The sequence below is a fragment of the Thamnophis sirtalis genome, unplaced genomic scaffold, assembly GCF_051295495.1.
Source record: "Thamnophis sirtalis isolate CommonGarterSnake01/CBP01778 unplaced genomic scaffold, rThaSir2_p1.2 scaffold_14, whole genome shotgun sequence".
In the NCBI taxonomy this organism is placed as follows: Eukaryota; Metazoa; Chordata; class Lepidosauria; order Squamata; family Natricidae; genus Thamnophis; species Thamnophis sirtalis.
Window position 1 is genome coordinate 21328167 of NW_028261394.1, and position 17981 is coordinate 21346147.

The 17981-nt window shown below is 56.9% G+C and overlaps 1 protein-coding gene across 1 annotated transcript in view; it reads left to right on the forward strand.

The window, feature by feature from the left end:
- Window positions 1-17559, forward strand: part of USP31 (ubiquitin specific peptidase 31) — a 45792-nt gene extending 28233 nt beyond the window's left edge. Inside the window, exons 2-16 of the mRNA XM_087729019.1 lie at window positions 3917-4057; window positions 4398-4486; window positions 4878-4970; window positions 5151-5286; window positions 6007-6151; window positions 6404-6587; window positions 8483-8594; window positions 9412-9506; window positions 9778-9855; window positions 10336-10465; window positions 10846-10965; window positions 11085-11310; window positions 11550-11708; window positions 11982-12134; window positions 12336-17559. Of these exons, the coding sequence (XP_087585145.1) occupies window positions 3917-4057; window positions 4398-4486; window positions 4878-4970; window positions 5151-5286; window positions 6007-6151; window positions 6404-6587; window positions 8483-8594; window positions 9412-9506; window positions 9778-9855; window positions 10336-10465; window positions 10846-10965; window positions 11085-11310; window positions 11550-11708; window positions 11982-12134; window positions 12336-13828 (3354 nt within the window). The 3' untranslated portion in view covers window positions 13829-17559. The remainder of the gene's footprint in view (window positions 1-3916; window positions 4058-4397; window positions 4487-4877; window positions 4971-5150; window positions 5287-6006; window positions 6152-6403; window positions 6588-8482; window positions 8595-9411; window positions 9507-9777; window positions 9856-10335; window positions 10466-10845; window positions 10966-11084; window positions 11311-11549; window positions 11709-11981; window positions 12135-12335) is intronic.
- The last annotated feature ends 422 nt before the right edge of the window (window positions 17560-17981 follow it).

Sequence of the window (17981 nt, forward strand, 5' to 3'; positions counted from 1 at the left end):
GAGGCCTATCTTCATATTCCCATCCTGCCCGTTCATCGCCGGTTCTTGAGGTTCTCCCACGGGCCCCACCATTACCAGTACAGGGCTCTTCCCTTCGGCCTGGCCTCGGCCCCGAGGACCTTCACAAAGGTCCTGGCGGCTCTGGCGGCCCATCTGAGATCGGTCCCGGTCCGCCTCCAATGTTATTTAGACGATGTCTTGCTTCAGGCGGGCTCCCTGTCTCAGGCCGTTTCAGATCTTCAGATTACCATTCGAAGCCTCCAGGCCCTGGGGTTCTCGGTAAACTTCGAAAAGAGCCATCTCACTCCCTCCACTCGCATTCTGCATCTGGGGACAGTCATAGATTCCAAGTTGGGGGAGGTGCGTCTGTCTCAGGAGAGGCAGGTCAGCCTCCGTCGGCTGGCAGAGAGCGTTCGCACAAAGCGCTCCGTTTCCATCCTCTCTCTGTCGCAGTTATTGGGCAAGATGGTCTCTTGCATAGGGATTGTCCCGTGGGCCAGACTCCATCTTCGGCCCCTTCAATGGGAGCTTATCCCCTATCAGAGGGGACGAATGAGCAATTCCCTTCGGACTCTCCGCATCTCGACGGGAGTCCGTGCATCCCTGGTGTGGTGGCTCTCCCCGGCCATCCAGCGGGGGTGTCTGTTCTGGGAGCCGAACAGGGTGACTGTCACCACGGACGCGAGTCTGTTCGGGTGGGGGGCCCTGGTGGGCTCTCGGATGGCTCAGGGCAGATGGACGGCCTCGGACCTCCGTCACAACATCAATTGGCTGGAACTGAAGGCCGCGCGTCTGGCTCTGAGTCACTTTCGCTCCTCGGTGGAAGGGAGCCACGTTCTCCTCCTGACGGACAATGTGGCCACCAAGGCGCACATCAATCGTCAGGGCGGGACCCACTCGAGAGCCCTCTGGCTGGAGGCTCTGCGATTGGGGTCGTGGGCGGAGAAACACTTACAGTCCCTGGTGGCGGAGCACATCTCGGGACTCTCCAACGTCCAGGCGGACTGGCTCAGTCGAGCAACTCTGGACAACGGCGAGTGGCAACTCCACCCGTCGCTGTTCCGGGAGATCTGTCGTCGGTTCGGGTCCCCCCGGGTGGACCTGTTTGCGTCTCCCGAGAACACACAACTCCCGCGTTTCTTCACCCGTTTCCAATCCAGCTCGGCAGAGGGCACGGATGCCCTCAGGAGCCGGTGGCCCCCGGGCCTTCTCTATGCCTTTCCCCCCATTCCACTCATCCCGGGGACCGTCAGGAAGGTGGTGACGGAAAGGGCCCTGGTCATTCTGGTGGCCCCGTTTTGGCCCAGGAGACCCTGGTTTGCGGACCTGGTTCAGCTGTCAGTGACTTCCCCGTGGAGGATTCCGCAGGGGGAGGTGGTCTTACGGCAGGGGGCCCTGATTCACCCAGAGCCTCAGTGGCTTCAGCTGACCGTTTGGCTCTTGAACGGCGGCTTCTAAGGGGGGCTCATCTGTCTTCCGGGGTCATTCGCACCATCGAGGCGGCCCGTCGTCCCTCAACGACCCGCATTTATAACTCCACCTGGGCAGCGTTCGTCCGCTGGTGCTCCCCCAAGGGCATCTCTCCCGTCAGAGCCACCATCCCCAACGTCTTGGATTTCCTTCAGAAGGGCCTGGAGGACGGGCTCTCGCAAAACACCTTGCGTCGCCAAGTGGCGGCTCTGTCCTCGGTCTTGGGGGGGGCGGGATCTTCTTCTCTTTCCCAGTCTCCTCTGGTCAAGCTGTTCCTCAAGGGGGCGGCAAATCTCAGGCCTCCCCCCGTTCATAGATTCCCCACGTGGGATCTTCCGCTTGTCCTCAAGGCATTAACAGGAGCCCCGTTTGAACCTCTCCGCTCGGTGCACTTGCGCTTCTTATCACTGAAGGTGGTCTTCCTGGTGGCCATCACTTCCGCCCGGCGTATATCCGAGCTGGGCGCCCTGTCTTGTAAGGACGACCTCTGTCATTTTCACCAGGACAGAGTGGTCCTTCGCCTTGACCCGGCATTCGTCCCCAAGGTGAATACCCCCTTTCACAGGGCTCAGGAGATCGTCCTGCCTGACTTCTGCCCGAGTCCGTCCACTGACAGGGAGCGTCTTTGGCATCGTCTGGATGTCCGCCGTGCCTTGCGGATCTACCTCCGGCGGACCAAGGATTTCCGCAAGTCGGAGGCCTTGTTTGTCTCCTTCCTACCTGGAGCTCTGGGTTCGAGGGTGTCCTCGGCTACCATCGGCCGTTGGCTGCGTCAGGCCATCTCGGAGGCCTACGTGGCCTCAGGGCGGCCGGTTCCGTCAGGCGTCACGGCGCACTCTACAAGGAGCGCGGCAACCTCGGCAGCGTGGGCCACGAGGGCCCCGTTTGAAGACATCTGCCGGGCGGCTACCTGGGCCTCTCCAACCTCGTTCATCCGGCATTATCGTCTGGATGCTTTCGCGTCAGCGGACGCGTCTTTCGGTCGTAGGGTCCTACAGGGGGTGGCAGCTGAGGCTCCCCTTGGTTCCTAGAGTTCCTGTTCTCCCTCCCTGGGACTTTAGCTTGGGTATGTCCCACGTGTGACCATTCCCTCCTCCCATTCTGGAAAAAGGACGTTGGTCTTACCTGAACGTCTATTTTCTGATGGGAGGAGGGAATGGTCACAACCCGCCCTGAGTTCTGTCTGTTGGGGCCAAGGGGAGGGCCCGGGGGGTGTTTCCCGGGGTTTGTTGTGTTGTTTCTTGTTTTTCAGTTGTACCGTTCATGTTCGAGAATCTGGGCTAGCAATGGACAGGCACCGGTATTTATAGATTTCCTCTCAGCCTTGGACCAATCAGGCTGTGATAAAACCCACGTGTGACCATTCCCTCCTCCCATCAGAAAATAGACGTTCAGGTAAGACCAACGTCCTTTCTGTCCCTGGAGGGCCCCGGCTTTGCCAGCCTGCCACAGGTGTTGATCTCCCTGCCGTAAGTGAGATTTTAGTAGCCAGTCACCTGAGCTCCTTTGACTTCACCAACCCCCGCTCCCCAGCCCTTAAACTGTTGATTTCATGTTCCTTGCCCCTTTCTAGGGGGTGGGGTGGGTGGGTGCTGTAGGTGGGAACTCCTCCTTTTCCATAATGGCTCAGTTGTGCCAGACCTTTCTACTAAAAGAGGCCTCCTCTGTAGGGGACTATTGCAGTGGTTTTGATGAAGACCTCCCAGTCTGGCCTCCTTGGCTGGCTGGAGTTGCTGTCCAGCGGTCCGGCCACTCGGGCTGATGCAGGAGGAAGCTCTGAAATCTGCAAGGGGAAACTTGGATTTGCGCTGCTTCTTTTAGCCCTGGGGAGGAGTCTGTACTCACCCCTGGTTTGGGTTAGGGTTACGGTCACTCTCCCACCCTGGAGCACATCTGCCTGTTGCTGTCCTTGGGGGCTTCCCTGCAAGGCATTTGGGGTCCAGCGGGGCAGTTTCTGCAGGAGGGCTGCCCGTTGGCTTGTGTGAATTGCAGGGGAAGGGGTATTTGTTGTTGCCTTGTCCCTGACTTCACAAGGCCTTCTGGTCACTTACAATAATCCATAAAACAAATCGATGGGAATAGATTGTACAGTTGGGCCATCGTCACTCCCTCCTGGTGTTTCCAAGGGTGACCATGTCCTAGATATTGGGAGCTGTTCCATCAACCCTGAAGGTCATCAGAGGGGGAGGGTGTCATTTGAACATTTAGGGATCCATATGGGTGGATCAGGGCCCTCCCCAAAATCCATGCCTGTTCTCCCCCATCCCAGTTGGCCTCCATTGTTTCCACTCAAGAAGAGGAACTGGGCTGGTGGGCAGAGGAGATTGTAGTGAATACCGCCTGATGGTTTCTGTGATCTGGAGGTGGTCCAACTTCGCCTGTCAGATGGGAAGGGTCCTGAAAGCAGGGTGGGGGCTCTCTCAAACTCTGGGCTCTTTCTCCACAGAGCATCGTTTCCAAGAACGCCTTGCAGTTCCGCGGGAGCTCACAACACGACGCACAGGAGTTCCTGCTCTGGCTTCTGGACCGAGTCCATGAAGATCTCCACAATTTAGTGAAGAACAGTGATGGGAGAGCGGCTGTGAAGGTGAGGCCCTCTGCTTTGGAGCCATTTGCTCCTGGCTTGGCTGCAAAGGAGCCCTGTGGAGAGAACGATGGGAGGCTAGAAGATGAATTGCACCACTGGGTTGAACTCACTGGGTTGTCTTGGGTAGTTGCCTGGTTTGTGTTCCTTGCTGGGTGTCCTGCTGGGATCACAAAAGGCCTGTAGGCAAAAACGGGCTTCCTGGGAGGCAGACCTTGGGGTGTTTTAATTTCTCCAGTGCTACTCTGGTGGACTTCCGGAGAGTCTTGGCTTTCAGGTTGTCCTTGGGGTCAAATTACTGAGCCCCAGACTGACTGGCCTTCCTGAATCCCTTTCATTTTAGCCACCGTTGGAAGAAGATTCCCTGATTGAGGGAAGCCTCTTGCCAGTCAACAGCACTTTTGTTCAGGAACTCTTCCAAGCTCAGTACAGGTAAGGGCCCCCCCTGCTTTCTGCTCCCCTGCCTTCATCCCGAAGAAAGGGAATCGGTGGAGCTCCTCAGAGCCAGCCAGTAGGGCTGCCCCTGGGCTGCACCACCCAGTCTGGTCGGTCCTTGGTTCATCCTGCCCCCCCTGGACTTGAGCCCTGAGACAGAGCGTAGGTGGCCTTGGCTTCCAGAGCATCTCTAATTCCCACCACCGGAAGCCGAGGGCAGCTGTCCTGGCTCTGCCTATCATGTATCTGACAGGATGGGATGCCCCTGGGTAGCAAAGGGGGCTTCTGGGTGGAAATATCAGTACGAATGCCGTCTTCTCACCTGTGGGGCTCCCCTCCCCCCTCTGGCTTTACTGCATGGGGTGAAAAAGGGCCTTTCCTGTTCCAGGTCATCCTTGACTTGTCCTCATTGCCAGAAGCAGAGCAACACTTTCGACCCTTTCCTCTGCATTTCTCTGCCAATCCCGCTGCCTCACACGCGGTAGGTCTGCAGGGCCCAGATTGGGTCACCCCAACCGGCAGATAGGAAAAGAAGGGATGGGAAGCTCTGGGGGACTGAGGGGAGAGAGCTGGTCTCTCCCTCCCCCGTCTGGTGGTCTGAGGGAGGGGCCCCTTCTGGTGCAGGAGGGGCCTCCTCAGCAGCCTCTCTGGCTCTTTGCAGCCCACTCTATGTCACCGTGGTCTATCGGGGGAAGTGTTCCCACTGCATGCGCATTGGAGTGGCCGTGCCTTTGTCTGGAACAGTGGCCCAGCTGAGGGAAGCGGTGGCCAGAGAAACCAAAATACCTGCCAAGCAGGTAAGCCGGGGGGCTATTTGGGTGGTTCTCCCTCCCAGCCAGACTGCTCTCTCCTGTCTGTTGAGCCTCCCAGGGTGAGCAGATGCTGAAGGCTGCCTCTGTTCCTTGCCGCCTGCTCAGGAGGGGGGAAGCCAGCTGTTCCTGGTCTCCCTAGGAAAGGAATGGAAATTAGGTGGCCCTGTTCATGATGCCTTTAGGTCGAGCCATCCAAGATAGTCCATGACCACCAACAATGCTGGCTTAATTATGGTTTGAGACAACAGCAATAACAATACACTTGTATGCCACAGTGGGTGGTTTACAGTGAAGAAGCATTATTTGCATATTGCCATCCACCATTTGGGTCCTCATTTTACCGGCCTCAGAAGGATGGAAGGCTGAGTCAACCTGGAGCCACTCAGGATCGAACTGCTGGCAGTCAGCAGAGTCAGCCTGCAGGGTACTGCATTTTAATTACTGTGCCAACAGACAAATTCTTAGAATAAGCACCACATCCATCTCCAAAACGGAGGGCGCAATAGTGCACGAGGTCGCGTGGCTTTTGGTCTTCCCTGAGCAGCTGGACTGACTGGGCATTTGGTCAGGCCGATCTAACCCAAGCGCTGAGTCTTGGCAGTTCTGCTTAGAGGAAGGGAGTGGCCGGGGGAGGCGTGGCTGAGCTGGGCTGCTCGGCTGGGCCAGGTTGTGAGAGAGACAGGGCTGTCCTCTGGGCTCCTGCAGATTGTGCTCACGGAGATGTATTACGATGGCTTCCACCGCTCTTTCTCTGACTTGGACGACCTGGACACGGTGCAAGAGAGCGACTGCATCTTTGCCTTTGAGACCCCCGAGACCTTCTGGCCAGAGGGGATCCTCAGCCAGAGAGGTAGGTTGACTTGTGGGAACATCTGTGGGTCTGGGCCCTCCGGGCAAGCCCTTCACTGGGTGGGAGGTCTGGGTGGGCCCCCCTGCTTTGCCCTGTGGTTTGCCCTTGGATCTCCAGACTGTTCCAGAGAAGGTTGAGTCTTGGCCTCCGATCCCATCCCTTAAGCCTTTTCTGTACAGTCCGGATTTGGGGAACAGAGCCGGGCCTTCCGCTCTGGGCATCTTGGCTGAAACTCTCCTTGCTTTCTTCCAGGAATCCATGCCAACAGCAATCTGAACCACTTGAAACACAGCCTCGACCATGCCAGGTCTCCCACTTATGCCCAGGTGAGGCTGGAGAGCGGCAGTACCCGGACAATGGCGGCAGCGGCTGCCCCGAGCAATAAGCTGGTCATCTTGGTGTGTAACAGAGCCTGCAGTGGGCAGCAGGGAAAGAGGTGAGCCTGGGGGCCTGGCTCTCACCTGGCACTTTCTTCTTTGCCTTGGCCTGAATCTGTTGAAGGTGGCACAGGGCCTCATCGCTGACGGTCCCTGCCTGGCCAGTCCTATCCAGCAGGATTGGCACATGCCGGAGCCCTTCGATTAACCAAGTGCCACCCATTGGGGCTCCGGAAATGCGGCTTCAAAAAGTCGAGTTGTGTTAATAGAATATCAAAATGGATTGGGGTGAGGAGGAGTTGTACATTGGGTTCTGGGTGTTGTGGCCCACCAGTGGAGCTGGCAGCAGAATCGGACAGTGAGGAGGTTGGGGAGGAGCATGGGCCAGTCCTGGAGTCTGGGAAGGCTCTGACGAGGGCCCTGTGTTGGAGGCAGAGACAGGGACAAGGCCAAGGAGCTAGACAGCTGTGGGGCAGAGGAATTGTTGGAGCCTGTTTCCAGTGTGCACATGCGCAGAGCTGCCAGAAGGAAAGAACAACTCAGAAATCAGGGTCGACTTGGGAGTAAAGTCACAGGTAGAAGGTGAATGGCCCCTCCCATAGGAAATAAAAGAGGAGCGAAAGGGGAGGGGGCTTTTGCAGGAAACCGTTCATTCGTTAAATTCATTTCAGGAGTGTGAAGATCTGTCTGTGAATCTCAGAGAGTCTGTGCCCAGTCTTTCCTTGCACTTTCCTTGGCAGCTTTCCAAGATAGATAAGGTCTGTAGTCATAAATATTCCTTTGAAAGACTCTTTGCCAGGCCTTGCGGAATGTGAAGGAGAGGAATTCACCTTCGTTTAATAAAAGGGGTTTTGTCAGGCTTGGACTCTGCCTCCTGCTTTCTGGGGAAGCCGAGGTCAGAACGCTGGGTGACACTTTTAAAAGGTACATTGCCACACCAGCCCATATTCAGAGGAGTTGAACCAGGATGGACAGGTAGTCCTTGACTTACGACTGGTTTCTTAGCAACCATTCATAGTTATAATGGACCCCCACCTGGTGTCAGAGTTTTGATGCCTTCCTCCCTTCCTCGATCACATGGCTGCATTTTTGGCAACTGGCCCAAATTTATGGCCATCCCTCAAGCCATGTGACTGATTTACAACACTTTTTCCAAAAATTTGCATTTACTTCTGGCTTCTGGCAAAAAATACCCCATAGAGATCAACGGGTTTGCTTATCAACCACTGCAAAAGGTCATACAATCGTGTGTGGGGAGGTGGGGTGTGTGTCATGTGAAGACCCATTTTATGACTCATGATTTACAAGCAGCCTTTTGCTGCCAAAGGTTCTGGCAGGGAGTGGGGTGGGAGGGGGCAGGAGGCCCATTTCATCCTGGGAGGCTGAAGATCTGTGACCAGGGCCTTAGGATTTGCTTGGAGGTGAGGGGCAGGGGGACCACAGCTTTCCACTGCTAAAGATGCTTTATAAAAATGTATTCATTCATTCATTCCCTTTGAATAGCCTTTCATCTCAACCAGTGACTCTGGGTTGTGAACAATCATAAAAACATTTAAATAGTTAAAACAACACACACAAAAAAGAAATTAAAAACAGAAACCAAGAGATATTACACTGTAGTCCTTCGTTTGCTGACAATTCAAACTTACTCTGGCACTGAAAATGACTTCTGACTATTTTTAACACTTACAACCATTTCCGCATCTCCACGGTCCCTTGATCAAAATCCAGATGCCTGGCAACTGGTTCATATATACGACGGGTTGCAGTAATCCGGTCAGAAGCTCACAGGTCCATGAGTGACTGTGCCCAGAGCCTCCCAGGAATAGGTACAATTGGCGCGCAACCTGAAAGTGTGCGGAGGCCCTCCAGGCTTCCCTGGCAGGAACCAGGAGGCTCCCCGGATTGCGCAGGGGGTCTCTATAACCAGCTCTTCGTTCTGCTCCTTTCTCAGGTTTGGCCAGCCCTTTGTGCTGCATTTGGAGAAGACCATCCCTTGGGACCTTCTGCAGAAGGAGATCTTGGAGAAGATGCAGTATTTCCTGCGCCCCTCAGCGTGCATTCAGGTATGGGGCATCCTCCCTTTGACCCTTGTGCCTCGAGCAAGGAGGGAGAGCTGGTCTTGTGGCCATTGCTGAACACAACATGAGTGTTTGCAGTTTTAGTTGGCATTATTAAAATTCCTTCCTTCCTTCCTTCCTTCCCTCCTTCCCTCCTTCCCTCCTTCCCTCCCTCCCTCCCTCCCTCCTCGCTCATTCCCTCCCTCCTATTTTCTCACCAACAATCATGATAAGTTGTGCCAATCAAAATGCAAAAGAGCAAAATGTTTGGGGGAGATTATGTAAGACATTGTTAGAAACCACAATGGTGGGGAGGCTGAGATGTCTGTCCTTCTTGCTCACTGCTTACAAGTCACGTAGAGGCCCCTGAAGGAAAGAAGGTTGATCACACAGTGAAATTGCAAAACATTGGAAGGTGTGTGCAGGGGATCCTCAACTTGCCACTGCAATCAAGCCTGGCAATTTTTGCTGGGACCTAGAAGAAAATGGTGGTTTCTGGCAAAAGCATTGGGAGGGCTGGTCGTATGACTGCAGAAGGTTGCCATCGGCCATAAATTCAGGCCCAAAATGCAGTCATGTGACTGCGATGTGTGTGTTTGTGTGTGTCCCCGTTCTCATTTGTTGGAACTCCGAAACCGGTTGTGAGTTGCTTTTTGGGGCTTCTGTGGTAACTTTAACCGGTGGTAAGTTGAGAACTGCCTGTATTTTTGGGAGGATTCTGGATTCAGTCTTCTGGCTGAACTTTGGGGCGTGTGCCCAGGGATGGTCACTGTGTCTCTGCCTGTCCTCTGAGCAGCCCGCCCTCTCCTCCCCTCCCACGCAGGTGTGTCCGTTCAGCTTGCGAGTGGTCAGTGCTGTGGGCATCACGTACCTCTTGCCTCAGGAGGAGCGGCCTCTCTGCCACCTGATGGTGGAACGGTGAGCGGGGCGGAGCTCTTGCCTAGGCCCAAGGAGCTGCTCCTTCTCCACGTGGAGCCATGCAGAACGTGCCTCTCGTGGCTGCGGGGGGGGGAGGGGGCTGCTGAGGGCTTCACCCATCCCCCATCTTTGGAGGAGCAGGGTCTCTGGGGCGCCAACAGCCTGGAGCCCAGGTGCTTCTCCAAAGGGCCCCTGACCTCTAGTCCCGTGAGGAGGGGCTGTTCCTGAGGGGGCAGGGCGACTCTTCTCTTAGATTCTCTTCCCTTTGCAGAACCTTGAAGTCTTCTGGGACAGGCGGGACCCCCCACGTGAAGTTGGTGGTCGAATGGGACAAGGAGACGAAAGACTAGTAAGGAAGAGCCGGGCTCTTGGGAGGGGGCTTACTGCAGACTCCAATCAAGGGGCCCAGATCAGGACTGCTCTGCAGGGCTTCCCATGCTCCCCAGGGTGGCTGCTGGCAGAGGCAGCAAGGCGAGTGGCGTGTCTGGGAGGCATCAGCCAGCCTTCCAGAAGATGCTCAGAGGCCTCCGTGAACCCAAGGGGCGGCCCCTTTCCTTTGGACCAATCTACACACACACACCCACACACACACCCACGATGCCCCATTGGCCCTGATCCTGCGGGCCTTGCAAAGGCAGCCGAGAGCCGTCTCATTCCCGGCCAGAGCCGCCCATTGGAGAGAATCCCATCCTGATGGATTCTTTCGGGCTGGCTGGCTGGCATGGGCCATTTTCCTTTCTCTCTGCTGCCCGGAGTGTCGCTCTTTTCAGCTGGGCGGCCACGGAAACACACAGGAGACCAAATGCCCCCTTCCCTCTGCGTGTTGCAGCTTGTTCATCAACACCGAGGAGGAGTACATCCCGGATGCCGAGAGCGTCCGCCAGCAGAGGGCGCTGCACCAGCAGCCTCAGTCCTGCACCTTAGCCCAGTGTTTCCAGCTCTACACCAAAGAAGAGCAGGTCAGTGGCCTCGGGGGTCATCCCCCCCTCATCCCCCCCCCCGGCTGAAGGGAAGGACACAGCGCTCTCCGTTTGGAGTTAGGGGGCACAGAGCCTCCCCCAAGGCTTTCTCTTATTTGCTACGGGAAATAATCTGAGCTTTGCAGCCTGGAAAAAGTGGGGGGGGGGGGAGGTGGGAGGAGAACCACCTGTTTCTTACTGCACCCCTCTCCCTCTTCTGAAGGGCTGGGAGAGAGAGGGCAGGGCTGGAGGGAGGGGCTGGGGCTGCTCTCTGCCTCCTAACTGGCCACAGCTGTGCTCTGCTCGCTCTGCCTTGCTTGGAGGAAGGGCCAGGGAAGGCCTCCTGCTGTGCCTCTGACCCCCTCCACCCACACTTCCAGCTGGCCCCCGATGATGCCTGGCGCTGCCCCCACTGCAAGCAGCTGCAGCAAGGAAGCATCAGCCTGAGCCTCTGGACGCTGCCTGACGTGCTGATCATTCACTTGAAGCGCTTCCGACAGGTGAGAGAGTGGGCTTCCTGGGGCCTCCTCTGTGGCCAGGGCCAATTGGTGGGCTTCCACCGGTTCTGCCTCGTGCACAGCCGGCTGGTGATGCCTCCCCGCTTCTCCCTCTTCACCAGGAAGGAGACCGGCGGATGAAGCTGCAGAACATGGTCCGGTTCCCCCTGACTGGCCTTGACATGACCCCTCACGTGGTCAAGCGAAGCCAGAGCAGCTGGAGCCTGCCCTCCCACTGGTCCCCCTGGAGGCGCCCCTACGGTCTGGGTAGAGACCCCGAGGACTTCATCTACGACCTGTATGCAGTGTGCAACCACCATGGCACGATGCAGGGGGGGCATTACACAGGTGACTGAGCTGCTGCAGCCCTTCAGCATCATGGGTGGATCTTCCCCTGGGAGGCCTGCCCCCCCTCCCCCAGCTCGATCTGTGCTTGGATCCCTTGGATTCCCAGCAGAGCCTCCCAAGGGCCCTCCCACTGGGGGGAGCTCCTCGGCTCCTTTCCTCCCCCTTGGGTTGGTGGGCTGGGGCAGGCCGCCACCTTGCCTTTTGGAGTCCGGCTGTCCCTGACGCAGCCTCTCCTGCAGCCTACTGCAAGAACTCTGTGGACGGCCTCTGGTACTGCTTTGATGACAGTGAGGTCCAGCAGCTGGCCGAGAACGAGGTGTGCAAGCCCACGGCCTACATCCTCTTCTACCAGAGGCGGACGGCCATTCCCACCTGGTCAGCCAACAGTTCCGTGGCAGGTAAGAGCTGCGGCCGCTCTTCCCAGTCTTCCTTGCGGGTCATATGGTCAGAAGCCTTCCTTCTGGTTCTCCGCCAGGCCTCAGCCCTTGGCTCTCCCACCTGACCCACCATTCCCAACCAACCGAGTGACCCCGCAAGAAGAGCTGCCCATCGGCTGCTTGAGTCAGTGGTCCCAGTAGGACCCTATGCTGACTCCAGAGCAAGGTGCCGTCTCTTGAACTGTGGCCCCTCGAGCTGCCCCCTGCCTGACAGGCTGCCTTTCCTTCTGGCAGGTTCCACCAGCTCCTCCTTGTGTGAGCACTGGGTGAGTCGGCTACCGGGCAGCAAACCGCCCAGCGTGACCTCAGCGGCCTCCTCCAGGCGCACCTCCTTGGCTTCCCTCTCGGAGTCGGTGGAGCTGATGGGGGAGCGGAGTGAGGATGACGGTGCGTATGCGGGAGGGATGAGGGGGGTCTTGGGGACTGGCTTCCTTCCCAGCACTCGGGTGCGAGCCTCTTGCCCCTGCTGCTCCGCCCTCTGCGTGGGAACCGTACCACTGCAGGGGTCCAGGAGGACGAGGAGGCGCCTGGCTCCCTGTGTGGGGGAGGCCAAAGTGACGTGGTGACTCCTGTCTTTGTGCCTCGCAGGAGGGTTTTCTACCCGGCCCTTCGTGAGGAGCGTCCAGCGCCAGAACCTGTCTTCCAGATCCTCCGTGACCAGCCCTTTGGCCACCAATGAAAACGGGATTCGCCCATCGTGGTCCCTCTCTGCCAAGTTGCAGATGCGCTCCAACTCGGCTTCTCCTGTCCACGGCTCCTCTTCCACCCTGGAGAGAATCGGAGAGTCGGCCGATGACCGCGTGGCCACCTCCTGCTTTGGTAGCCGGCGGAGTCTGTCCGGCAGCCCCCTGGAGCCCAGGGCAGGTGGAGGCAGCCACCGTGGACAGCAGGACTCTCTGACACTCGGCAGGGCCCCGCTGGCAGTCATGGAAGGGGTCTTCAGAGAAGATGCCCCAGCGTGGAAAGCCGCCGGCAAGGCAGATACGCAGGCGGACAGAAACGCCCCCCCTCTGGGCCCCTTTGACAACAACAACCAGATCGCCTTCGTGGACCAGAGCGACTCTGTGGAAAGCTCTCCGGTCAAGGACGCTCAGAATTTTGGCTGTCTGGCCAAGCCGGACAGTGGCAGCCCCCTTCAGGCCCCTCCCTCCCAAGACAGCCTTGGGCAAGGCAGCGGCTTGAAGTCCGAGCGGGCAGTCTTGTCCAACCAGGATTCCCTGACGGCTCACCGGCCAGTCGCATCCCCCCCTCCCTCCAAAGCCTTGCCGAAGGCCTCCCGTTCCCGGAACAAGCTGGATTCGGGCAGGGCCAGTGGGCACCCTGCTTCCCCCGCAGCCAGGCCAGGCAAGAAAGATGCTGCCGTGAAGGGCCCCGAGGCCACCTCTGCCACCTCCTCCCAGCCGAAGCACCGGCCGGTTTCCTCGCCGTCCTCGGCAGCAGCCAGAAGGAGCTCCTTGGGGGGCTCTGTGCGGGGACACCCCCCCTCGGGCAAGAGCAGGACTTCGGAGCGCGGCCTCAGCAGGGAGGGCTCTAAGCTGAGCATGAGCTCGGAGAAGAGCGGGGCCGCTAGCCCACGCACAAACTCTCCCCGGCTGGGCCAGGCACGTGGGGAGGGCAGGGTGCCCGAGAGCAAGCACGTGCGCAGCACCTCCCTGGCCAGCCTGCGCTCGCCCGGCCCCGGCCCCCGCTCCAGCCTGAAGAGGGACAGCAAGTCAGAGGAGAAAGGCTTGTCCTTCTTCAAGTCCGCCCTGCGCCAGAAGGAGACCCGCCGGTCAGCTGACCTGGGCAAGACCAGCCTGCTGGCCAAAAAGGCGGGGGGAGGCTCCTGTAAGGCTGCTGGGAAGACCCTCTCGGAGGAGAAGCCTCCGGAGAAGGCAGCACTCCCCAATGCCAGCGTGGCTGCCAAAGACCCCCTCATGCCCAGCAAACGCTCCCTGCTTACCGCTTGCAAATCCCAGTCTTCCCAGCCCGAGGGCAGCCCCAAGTCCCCCGGAGGGGGCAGGCCGGCCATCAACAAGGCTCTGCCCAGACTCCCCCCGGGGGTCTCCTCCTCCGCCCGCACATCTTCTGTGTCGCCGTGATCCGCCTCTACTCGGCTGCCTGGAGGGGTGGCCTCCTCCTCGTTTCCTGTGGATGGGCGAACCTCATTGCTCAGGCCCCTCCCGGTTGTGCCCACTGTGCCAGTCACGGTGGGCATTTGCAGGGCTGCCCAGGGACCCCCCCCAGCCCGTCCATGGAGCCCTCCTCCTGGCACAACTGCAAGCCGGGAGGTCTCGCCAGGCGTGCCGTCCTGGGGCCAGCCAGGGCAGGTGGTGGCCCAGCTCTGTGAGCTGAGAAGGCCCACGAGGGAACCCGGGGCACAAGTGGTCCCCTGGTCCGGCTGTGCTGCCCTCCCTCCTTGTCTCCCCCTGTTGCAAGCTTCCCCAAGGGCAATATCTCAGCGCTCACATTATTTCTCAGGTAAATGCTCAGCCAGAAGTAGGAGGAACCGAAGACTCTGAGAAAGGTGCCTTCTCTCTCTCTCTCTCTGTCTCTCTTTCTCTCCCTCTGTCTTCACATTCTTTTCATTCTGAAAGGTTTCTGTTGGGGGGAGGGGTGTTGCTGTTTTGATGGCCGGCTTCTGGCGGGAGGGGCGCTCTGCTTTGGGGGACCCAACTGGACCAGGCTATTTGTGTTCTTGCTTCTTCTCTGGGTGGCATTTCAGCCCAAGACCCCCGTCTTGCTCCAGCCCCCCCCCCCCCCCCAGTGGAACCAGGACTGTGTCTCCCTCCCCACGTTTTTCCTCCTGTTTCCCAGGCAGTCCTGGGTGCTCTGGCCCTCTGACAGCCGCCTTTTCTTTCTTGCTCAGCTGCTCCCAAACATCCTCCATGTCCGCTGGCTGGGTACGGGCGTGCAGAAAGGAAGGATGCCTTAGATCCTCCTCTCGTCCTCTGGGTGGCAGGTGTGCCTCCTCCCTGGGCAGAGGTTTTCTTGCTGCCTCCAGATGAACTCAGCCCCTCCCTCTGTGGTTGACCCCCTAAGCTCCTCTTTGGCTGCTCTGCAGGGACTCGGTCTTCTTTGCCCTGGCAGCTCTAGGAGGAGGCTGTTGCCCCCTCCCCAGTCTTGGACTAGAGTGTTCAGGTGCCCCTGGAAAGCAAAAGGGAGCTCCCTTCCTTCACGGGAAGTTCACAAAGGAACTTCCAGGAAGCTTCTCCTACTCTGTAGGGCTTTACCCCTTTGGAACAAACTTCTTCCACTAGCTCCATCCAAAACCATTGGGATCAAATTCCCAAAATTCCTCGCCCCCCCCCCTGCTGTGGCCTTTTGGCAATCACAGTCTTGTCCCACTGGGGAAGCACCGGTTGGAGAAATTTGCTTCTGTTGGAAGGAGGATGAACTTCGATGCTTCGGTTTGAAGAAGAGCAGCTGGCTCCTGGGTGGGGGCAGAGAGTTGCAGGCTGCTCTCTTGTCTATGTGAGGCACAATAGGGGTGTATGTGTGTGTGTGTGCGCGCGCATGCGTGTGTCTGTGAATTTGCTGTACCAGCAGTTCATGCAAGAAGGAGGAGGAGAGCCGGTGGGTGTCCACTGGACCCTTGAGGTCTTTCTCCTCTATTCAGACTGTCTTCTTTGTGGAGTAAAAGCCGCTTGCTGGGAGCAGCCCTTCTAAAGCTCTCTCTGGACACTGTTTGGAGCCTCCTCTGGTGGGGGCTCCTCTTGGTTCTCCCTTGTCCCATGGACCTCCTTCCATTGAGAGGAGGAAGGCCCATTTGCTTCTGTTGCCAACGTTGCCATCTAGGGCTCATGCAGCATCTGAACAAGTTAGCCTAAGAATCGAGGTGTTGTGTTGATTGTGTGACGCCGCAATATCCTATCTAGGAAGCTTCTTGAGTTCTTGGGGTTGGGTTGGGTGGGGGTGGGGATTGGTAGTAACTAATTCTGGCATCCTTCAAAGAGGATGGGAATCACGTCCATCCTCGGCGGGCATATTTCTTGTGTGGTCATCCTTCTAGTACAGAAGAGTCCAATTCCTCATCCCAGAAAGCTTTCTTCTTCTTCCTTTTCTTTCTTTTCTTTTCTTTTCTTTTTTCTGATTAGGTTGGTGTTAATTTGTACCTTGCTCTGTTAGAAGAGGTACACCTTGAACACTTCACATTACTTGTCCTCAATACGCCACACGAAGCCTTTGCAACTAACTTTGCAGCCCGTGCTTTAAGTCCGTGTCTTTACACACAGATGAGGCTCAGATCAGCTCAGAGAAGGACAGGGAACCTCCACGCTCCAGGAGTGACTTAATTCTGTACTTGGCAATCACATCTGGAATGCTGAGCATGGCCAGTTACTTTCCTCCTACTACTGAAGTCCAATTTGCATGGTGCCGCTCAGCTGTTCCCTATGCATGCCCGTATTAAGTATGCAAACAGCTCTTGCAAGCTACAGTAGAATACACTACCGGCAAGGATAGGCTCCCCGTTTCCCTCCTGGTGTTTCTAAGTTGCAGCACCTTCCCTCGCTGTGGGCCGTGTCACCTCAGGATGCTGGAGTGCTGTCTGGAGGCTGCAGCTCAGGCATCCTGGGTTGTGTTGCAGGAATTTGGGATGGAGGGGGTCTTTGTCTGAGCTGCATGGGATGCATCTGAAGAGCCCACAGCCTTTGTTCCTTGCTTTGGTAGACCCCCCAAAGCTTCCCTTCTGTGACCCTTGGTTGACGTCTGTGGATATAAAACTTAGCTGTGAAGTACTTCAAAGAAGGCAGGCAGTTTTTCTTATTGTCAGCTACATTTGTCCTTCTAAGCAAGAGAAGCTATGCAGCTTTTACCCCTCCCCACCCACGTTTCGTCGCTTGGCTTCATGAACATTGTCAGCCCCTGGCAGGTCCTGGGAATGCCAGCCACCTCCCCACGGCCCAGGAAGGCAGAACTTTGTCCTGGCCAGGGGGAGTTGGCTGTTGGGCTACGGCCTGCAGAGTCGCTTAGGGGGGCCCTAGAAAGGGCACCAGGCAGGACCCCTGGGCCCCCAGGACAGGCCTGGTCTGACTGGTTCAGTGCCTTCTGCTTAGCCATTCCGGAAACCCCTCGGAGGTGGGGGTGTGTGAAGGCCTTTGCGCTTGGGAATTCCAGCTGGAATGACCTTTGTGGGGAAATCTTTCTTTGCTCGTTTCCGGTTAATCTGCCGATGGGTCCAACATAACCGCACAAGCAACCAGGGTTTAGTTTTAATCTTTGGTGAGTTGACGTGAAGGTTTTTCTTCACTGGGGGGGAAAAACACGCTGACCCGAGAGCCAAAATTGAGAGACTTAGAGGAGAAGAAGGGAGTTTGCCATACGTGGAAGTTGTGGAAATTCCTCAGGGCCCCAGAAGCATTTCTGAGCTCAGCCGGCCGGCCGCCTCAGATTCTACCGTCTCCAGAAGGGGCAGCCAGAGAATCCAGCGCCGTGGAGACCCAGCTCACCTTTGGCTAAAGCTAGATGCTCAACCCGACGAGTCAACCGTGGAGACCCGAGTTGCGCGTGAGGAGCCGCATGCTTCCCTCCCTTTGCCCGCTGCTGACTTTGATACGTGATCAGAGTTTCCGTCTTTTTTTTAAATCTCTACAATCTGCTGGGGGGGAGGCTGTGTCTCCTTCCCAGAAGGGGTTTTAACTTATTTCGGAGCAAGTGCATGAGAGTGTGTCAATGCCTTTTATTTATTTGTATGCACTTTTAATATGCAGAATTTATATTTTTATGTTTTGGAAATAATTTCCTTTCCTGAAGAAGAGTTTGGATACAAGGGATTGGATGATTAACAGTAAAAAATGTAATAATAGTTCAATAAATTTACAGTGTACAAGGACTCGCATGAGGGAAAGCGTTTTTCTTCAAACTTCAAACCTCTCTCCTCCTCCCCCCATTAAAAGGTCAGGGCAAAATCTCCCTCAAGTGGAGTTAGAACTTGGTCGTGTTTTTAGCAATCACATGAAAACGATTTACCCCCATTTCCTCTGGATGCATTTTTGCAACTCCCCAGTTCAAAATCGCCAAACTGCAGAACATCCGGCTGGGAGGGACGGGGGGCCAGTTCAATCCACCTCCCCACCCAGTGCAGCCCTGGGACCTCCATGCCTGAGCCTTGATTCCCTCCAGGATCAAACCTGGTTTCTCCTGGGCTGCCCAAGTCCCTGAGACCCCCAGGATAAAAGTTGGTGATTTCTCTCCACCATAGCTCTTCTTCTCAAGCAAGATAGCGGACAATAATGAGCAAAATGCCAATTTTCC